At 40.0% G+C, this 8519-nt stretch overlaps 1 protein-coding gene across 2 annotated transcripts in view; it reads right to left on the reverse strand.

Annotated features, from left to right (window-relative positions):
- The window catches only part of PPP2R3A (protein phosphatase 2, regulatory subunit B'', alpha), a 168010-nt gene that overhangs the window by 49520 nt on the left and 109971 nt on the right, over positions 1-8519 (reverse strand). For both annotated transcript variants that reach the window (XM_011958174.1, XM_011958176.1), the window contains exons 10-12: positions 7192-7367; positions 6005-6123; positions 3046-3152 (exon numbers count right to left, since the gene is read on the reverse strand). In XM_011958174.1, coding sequence (XP_011813564.1) covers positions 3046-3152; positions 6005-6123; positions 7192-7367 — 402 coding nt within the window. The remainder of the gene's footprint in view (positions 1-3045; positions 3153-6004; positions 6124-7191; positions 7368-8519) is intronic.

Here is an 8519-nt window from a genome sequence, read left to right on the forward strand (position 1 = left end):
TGGTCTCGATCTCCTGACCTCGTGATCCGCCCATCTCGGCCTCCCAAAGTGCTGGGATTACAGGCTTGAGCCACCGCGCCCGGCCTTGTGTTTTTGTTTTGTGTGTACATGTTTTCTGATTTAATTAGAATATTTAGTCTGGCTTTAGTTTTGTAACAGTTTAATTTTCTTAAACCCCTAACTTATCAGCTTTTGAGACCATCTGTTGAGACCCTGCTAATGAAACTTACACATATATTTACTTCCTCCTTTTTACATCTTCAGTTACACTATTTTTTTTTTTATGGAATATTATGTTCTGCTCTCTTTTAATGTCCTTAGTTGTTTAGCCTCATTTCTACATTTAAATGGATTGAATGCTCACTATTATTTCTTTTCTACCATGGCTGCTCATTTCTGAGCCTTTTATTTTGGCTTGTCTCTTGGTTTTAAGACTATGTACTTTTTAAGGAAGAGCTCCTGGGTATTATATAATCTCTAGTTCTCATATGTTTGACAATATCTATCTGTGTCTTTATGCTTGAATACCATCTTGGCTTGGTATAAAATTCTTGGATATAGAGTTTCTTTCTGTGAGGAAGTTGCAAACACTGTTTCATGGTCTTTCAGTATTCAATTTTATGGAGGCATGCTGATTTTTTTTTAACCAGTTGTCTGGTGACTTGAATTTTTGAAATTGGAAAAAAAGAAAAAAAACCCAGTGATAAATCTTTATTCATCCTTGAGTTCTAGTAAATTCACAATGCAAATCTGGGGTCCATCACTATTCATTATCAGTATTTCCTGGATATGGTGTGATTTCTGACCTTTCCTATTCAGGTTTTATTTCAAAAAAGCTTTTATATTGTCTTTTACTATATTTTGCTATTTTATATATTCTTTTGTCTAAAATACATAAATAAGATCCCATTTGCTCTCCTTACATATACCTAATTTTCTTTTGGATACTTTTTTTGTTCTTTTCTATTACATTTTACTTGATCTTTCATAGTCTTCTTCCTCATCCCCAGTTTTTCCTAATTAAAGTCCAGAAGTACACATCCACAAAATGATTTTAATGCTTAATGGAACTGTACTGAGTACATGCAGTATAATTTTATTAATCTTCCCATTAGATACCTAAATTGCCTCCAAATTTTCACTATTATAAACATCCACACTTGGGGGTGTGTGTGTGTGTGTGTGTGTGTGTGTGTGTGTGTCAGGGTCTAGCTCTGTCTGCCAGGCTGGAGTGCAGCTGTGCAATCTCAGCTCACTGCAGCCTCTGCCTCCCATGCTCAAGTGATCCTCCCACCTCAGCCTCCTGAGTAGCTGGGACTACAGGCACACACCACTACACCAGGCTAATTTTTGTATTTTTTGTAGAGATGGGGTTTCATCACATTGCCCAGGCTGGTCTCAAACTCCTAGGCTCAAGCAATCTCTTTGCCTCAGTCTCCCAAAGTGCTGGGATTACAGGCATGAGTGACTGCGCCTGTCTAATCCACACATATTCTTAACTGCAGCAATGTTGCCTCTTAAGATTGGTACGCTAACCATAATTCCTAGTATGGAAGCTCAATGCCAAAAAAACCTTTAAATCATGCTTGTGAATCCATTTCTCTACATTCTCATGCAGTCAGGCTTAAGATACTGAGTGCACAATGAATGATTTTAAGGGTTTCCAGTTCATCACCATAAAAATGTGGCGAAATCCTAGTGTGGCTAAGCAGGTTAAAGAAATCTCTCAATGAAAGAAAGTGCTTTGGTGATGGCTTGGTTCAGCACCCTCAAAAAAGCTAATATTTAATGGTAGAGGTATAAGATAGTACAATCTATATTGAGGACTATTTGACTTTATCTGTGGGGCTGGATAGTTTCTGTTTATCCCTCTAAACCTGCTCTTCCCCGATCTCTATGCCTTAGGAGGCTGACCTGAATGGACCACATCAGAGACCACATTTGAGACACTGTCTCAAAAAAAAAAAAAAAAGAATTCATCTATCTTTCTATATATACTTAGATAGATGGAGAGAGAGGCTCTTTGGAAGGGTAAGCAAGAACATGATGACACTTGTTGCTTCTGGGGAGGAGAACTGGGTAGGAGGAAACTTCTTACTATTTCTTTTGTTTCTTTGAATATTATATCATATGAATAGTGCCTGTTCAAAAAGTACACTACATTAATGAGAAAGATTAATTGAGGCCTTTACAGAAGCTGTGACTTAATAAGGAAGAATTAGAAGATGATGGAAAAAACCAGCGAATTTTAAAGTTGCTGAAATGATCCAAGGAGTCAAATTCTTGGATAATTAAATTTCTTAACATGGTCCCTTTATGGAATTATGCTCTGACTAGTAGAAATACATGTAGAAGTTACTTCCTGCACAAAACCATGTATAATAATTTGTTCTAAACATGATCATCTTTATTATTGAAGGAGCTTTAGTTTAGTTTTTTTTTTTGGAGACGGAGTTTTGCTCTTGTTGCCCAAGCTGGAGTGCAATGGCACAATCTCGGCTCACTGCAACCTCTGCCTCCCAGGTTAAAGCGATTCTCCTGCCTCAGCCTTCCAAGTAGCTGGGATTACAGGCTTGCTCCACCACACCTCGCTAATATTTTGTATTTTTAGTAGAGACAGGGTTTCTCCATGTTGGTCAGGCTGGTTTCAAACTCCCGACCTCCGGTTATCCGCCCGCCTTGGCCTCCCAAAGTGCTGGGATTACAGGCATGAGCCACCGTGCCCGGCCACAGCTTTAGTTCTTTTAGCTTCCTCCTTTATGTACAGGGTTTATCAATATCAGCAAAATAGCAGTTTGATTGTTCACTGATCTTGGTTTCCAGTGAAAGATGAGACTTGTTAAAGGAAATGGACATGAGAAGACTATCAGGAAATGAGTGAAGATTGCTGGAAAAAGTAATCATTTAACTAAAGTTGGTTAAATCACATTTTTATGCTATTCAAAAATGGAAAAAATAGAAAAGGATTTTGTAAGGGGGTTTGAATACTCTGGACATGCGCATTCCTGTTAAAAAGTTCTACAAGACACAGGGAATCTCACTCACCCTTCCTGGAATTGTGCTTGGGCAGATTCCTCTGCAACAAGAGTCTCATACTCCTCAGCGGCAAACCGGTCCCAGTCTGAGGGCTCAGGCCCCTCGTTCTCAACATCCTGATTGGAAAGAAGACAGCCACAAGAAACAAAAATAATCAAAGACAAGGAATTGGAGATAGATCATCACACAAATGTATACTGTGAAAAAATCCTACCTGAAATGTTTCATTTCAACAGGTTTAAAAGAGGTCCTACGGTAATTTTATACACCTCAAATGGCAAAATTTAACTGTTTAGAAGCTAGGTTTTTTAGGTATAGATTCCATTTTTTTCTTTTTTTTTTTTTTGAGATGGAGTCTCATTCTGTCACCTAGGCTGGAGTACAGTGGCACGATCTCAGCTCACTGCAGCCTCTGTCTCCTGGGTTCAAGCAATGTCTGGAGATCAGCCTCAGGCTCCTGAGTAGCTGGGACTACAGGCAAGTGCCACCACGTCCAGCTAATTTTTGTATTTTGTAGAGACAGGGTTTTGCCATGTTGGCCAGGCTGGTCTCGACCTCCTGATCTCAGGCGATCTGCCTGCCTCAGCCTCCCAAAGTGCTGGGATTACAGGCGTGAGCCACCGTGCCTGGCTGATTCCAACTCTTTTTTTAAAGAGACAGGGTCCCACTCTGTTGCCCAGTCTGGAGTGCAGTGGTACAATAATAGCTTACTGCCAGCCTCAAAATCTGGGCTGAAGTGATTCTCCTACCTCAGCCTACTGAGTAGCTCAGACTACAGGCATTCCACCTACTAAGTAGCTGAGACTGCAGGCATGCCACCATGCCTTGCTAATTTTAAAGTTTTTTTGTAGACACAGGGTCTCACTATGTTGCCCAGGCTGGTCTCGAACCCCTGGCCTCAAGTGATCCTCCTATCTTAGCTTCCTAAGTAGCTGGGATTACAAGCACAAGCCATAGCACCTGGTAAGTCTAGATTCTTTAGCCTTGTAATCAGAGACACTTCTCTGGTCCCCTCTCCTCTGGCACTTTGCACAGCAGTCACCTGGAGTGACTTGTGTTTTGCCACAGGCCCGCCTGAAATGTACCTTCCCCAAGCCCCCATTCGCTGGCAAATTTTTGTTCTTTAAAAGCCAACTCAGATACCATGTTGTCTGTGATATCTTCCTGGAAACAGTCCTTCTCTCCGTATCACTTCCTTTTTTCTAATGTAGATACTTTGGTTGACACCTTTTGCTCTTGTATCTCTGCCATCTCCAAATATCCAGTATCTCTTCAATGCAGTGCCCAGAATTTATTAAGCACTTTCTGACTGATAATGTTCTTTGTAGATCAGAACAAATATCAATAATTATACCATTTATAAAGAAAAGTAAAATTTAAAGGTAAAATTTTTAGAGTAAAAATGGTAACACACAGAAAATAAGTAAAGAGGGAAAAGACCACACACTTTTGTGAATTTTCTTGAAATTTTATGTTTCAGATAAAATGTCTTTCCAAGCTGAACATGAGTCAGTATTGCCCTAGGGTCTACAGTTAGTTATGCCAAGAATAATGTCAAGTTCCTAAACAATGACCACTATTAATTACTATATTTAATTCATTTTAAGACCCATCTCTATCTTTCTAACATTTATGAAATTGCAATGCATTATAGGCTTACAACTGGCAATGTCTGGGGTTTTGTTTTTGCTTAGAGAAATATAAAATAGGCTGGGCACAGCGGCTCATGCCTGTAATCCCAGCACTTTGGGAGGCCGAGGTGCGCAGATCACCCAAGGTGGGGAGTTCGAGACCAGCCTGACCAATATGGAGAAATCTTGTCTCTACTAAAGATTCAAAATTAGCTGGGTGTGGTGGTGCATGCCTATAATCCCAGTACTCGAGAGATTGAGGCAGGAGAATCACTTGAATCCGGGAGGCGGAGGCTGTGGTGAGCTGACATCACACCATTGCACTCCAGCCTGGGTAACAAGAGTGGAACTCCATCTCACACACACACACACACATGCACACACACACACACACACACACACATACAAAGAAAGAAACAAATATAAAATTATGGAGCATGTTAAATTCAATGAAATATAACAGACTTTAAACCAGCAATAACGCAACTTGATATGCTGAGATCAGCTGCAGAATATTTGTTTCTGGAAGGCGATAAATTCTTATTTATCTTATTTAGAAGATGATCATATTCTTATTACTATTCCATAACTCAAACAGTTATGGAACATGTAGACAAAAAAAGACTGCAAAAGCTTCTTATAGTTTATTGTACACAACTGCAACAGTCTGTTCTTAACATCATTTTTACTTCTTAGAGGAATGGTAAGAACAAGGGGTGACATTGTTTTTATTTTTAACATGGACAGTATGTATAGGGTTTTCTGAGGGTTCACAGGTTTGTGTGTCTGGGGAAGGGTATTCATCTTTATTCAGATGTAGAATGCATTCAAAACTGATAGCCATGTATAGCAATCATTAACGTGAAAAAGCGTTATATTATTTGAAGGTTTTCTATCATGGAGAACTTTAGTTTTCACCATGATAGGGAAAGCTAATTACCATGGAATCCTGGAAATGAATGGTACAACTGAATCAAGGCCAATATAGTTTCCAATACAGATGTGCCTATTGATATATTTTTAAAAGTTAGAAGGAAAATTTTTTTTTTCAAAACTACTCTTTTGTAACTAGTTTCCAGTGTGTGTATCAGTAGACGAGCTATAGAGTCTGCTCAGTGGAAAGTGCTTACGCAGATGCAGGTTACCTAGACCTAATGATCAGCTGTGGAGAGACATGTGCTCTACAGGTCCTTTATTGTCTCTTTTCACTCTTTAATGAAATGCTATAAATATTACCTCTTTACTGAAATTCCAGCATGCAGAGACCATTTTAATATGTAGCACACATAGCCCCTGATACTGCAGCCCTCAAATAAAAGTTAAAATTATACTGGTACCTTCTGGACCGCAAAGGGATCTCTCTGTTCATGGTCTAAGTATTTCTCCAGATTAAAGAAAGTGTCGTAGAAGATGTGAGCCATTCTGCACCTCTTCAGATCTCTTAGAGTTATTTTGCCTACATAAAAATAAACAAATCTGGTAAATCTCATGAAGAGCTGTTTTGGCAAGAGAAAAAAACTTTCACTGACATCTAAAAGTGTAGGTATATGTTTATTATAAAAGTCCTATTTTCAGAATAAAAAAAATTTAAATCCCATTTCTTTTTTCAAGAGTATCAATTTCTCAAACCCATCTTTTTTTTTAAATTGAGGTAAAATTCACTAACAAAGTTCACCGTTTAAATAATTTTAAAGTGCACAATTCAGTGGCTTTTAGTACACTCACAATGTTGCACCACCATTACCACTATCTAGTTCTGTAATAATATCACCCCAAAAGGAAATTCTGTCCATCAAGCAGTCCTTCCCCATCTCTCCTCATGTGCTTTCTGTGTCTAAGGAAAAATCTTCTTTCATCCCCCAAACCCTGCTTTCATTTTCTTTTTAAAAAAGAGATAGAGTCTCACTGTGTTGCCCAGGCTGGAGTGCAATAGTTACTCACAGGAACAATCATAATGCAATACTCCTACCTCAGCCTCCTTAGCAGCCAGGACTATAGGCACACACCACTGTGCCTGGTGTAAAATTCTGTTTCTTAAATAGTAGACTTGCCATCAATTGCTACACCAAGACTGGGCATGGTGGCTCATGCCCGTAACCCCAGCACTTTGGGAGACCAAGGTGGGTGGATCACCTGAGGTCAGGAGTTTGAGACCAGCCCGGCCAACATGGTATAACCCCATCTCTACTAAAAATACAAAAATAGCTGGGCGTGGTGGTGGTCGCCTACAACCCCAGCTACTTGGGAGGCTGAGGCAGGAGGATCGCTTGAATCAAGGAGGTGGAGGTTGTAGTGAGCCGAGACTACGCCATTGTACTCCAGCCTGGCAGACAAAGCGACACCGCAGCTCAAAAAAAAAAAAAAGTTGCTACACTAATAGTCAAGGAGCAACTTTAAACACTTCTGTACTGGGAAGTCTTCTATCAAGACTCTGATATGTTAAACAATTTAGGACAATCTAGGATTCTGTGCCCCACTCTGATACACAGGTGAACAGTGCAAATGTCCCATTGCTTGGTCTCACCATCAACAGCTGGCTTCACTAGGTCAAGCATCTGGCACAGCAAATCATGGAATGGCAAGGGCTCAATTCCCATGGCTTCCATCCGCTCACACTGCTCCTCATAGAAGTACTCCAGCTCATACATGGAGAGTATACCATCTCCATCCACATCCATGCAGCGGAACCAATACTCAATGCTAGGCGATAAGGACAATCATTATCATGGGCCTGGTAAATACCTTTTATTTATCCAGATTTAGAATGTTTCTTTTAAAATAAAAGTTACATATTACGCACACTTCAGGCTTAGATATAGTTTTACAAAGTTTGCTAGAGAAAATGGCAGACCCCTTCTTCCCTTTATTTTTCCACCCAGAACCAACCATGTTCAACCCTGATTATTTTGCTTTTTACCTTCCTATTTTCAGATAACATGCCTATATCGCTTTCTTGTATTTCTTTTCAGAACTATTATTAGAGGCTGGGTGCGGTGGCTCATGCCTGTAATTCCAGCACTTTGGGAGACCGAGGCGGGCAGATCACTTGAGGTCAGGAGTTCGAGATCAGCCTGGCCAACATGGTGAAACCCCATCTCTACTAAAAATACAAAAAACTAGCTGGGCATGGTGGTGCATGCCTGTAGTGCCAGCTACTTGGGAGGCTGAGGTGGGAGGATTGTTTGAGCCTGGGAGGTCGAAGGTGCAGTGAGCCAAGATTGTGCCACTGCACTCCAGCCTGGGTGAAAGAATGAGATGCCCGCCTCAAGAAAAAAACCAACCAACCAACCAACCAAAGTATTGATTTCACACTGTGAAAGTTGAACTTTAGTTCTTTTATAATTTGTCACCACTTTATCTACATGTCCTTCTCATCCTCTTAATACAGTTAACTTGCTCAACATTCAGAATTTATAATTTTATATTTTTCTTTAATCTCTTATTTGCTTAGTTTTCTGTGTACTTGCTACTAATTCAACCCCAAATCTCTGTCAGTTGTCTAAATCCACACTTAGTCCCATGAGGTACTCTGTCAATGGCATGTTCTTGATGAAGTCTTCCTTGGTTCCTTCTGACCTACTCTAATCTGGGCTGCTTGGTTGCTAGGCCTCGCTCAGTTTCATCCAGGGATGCCTTTCGCCTTTCTCCTATTTCTTGTTTCTCGCATTTTCCTCATTCTTTATTTTGTTTCTTCATTATTTTGTTACTCTGTGCATCTCTAGCAGCTTCCTGAATGAAGGAGCATGGCAGGTATATTTTTTGAGATCTTGGATCTTTGAAAATGCCTCTACCCTCTAATATGGTTGATATTTTGGCTAGTTATAGAATTAGAGGTTTGCGGTGTTTTGCCTT

This window comes from Colobus angolensis, unplaced genomic scaffold (assembly GCF_000951035.1).
Source record: "Colobus angolensis palliatus isolate OR3802 unplaced genomic scaffold, Cang.pa_1.0 Scaffold46, whole genome shotgun sequence".
In the NCBI taxonomy this organism is placed as follows: Eukaryota; Metazoa; Chordata; class Mammalia; order Primates; family Cercopithecidae; genus Colobus; species Colobus angolensis.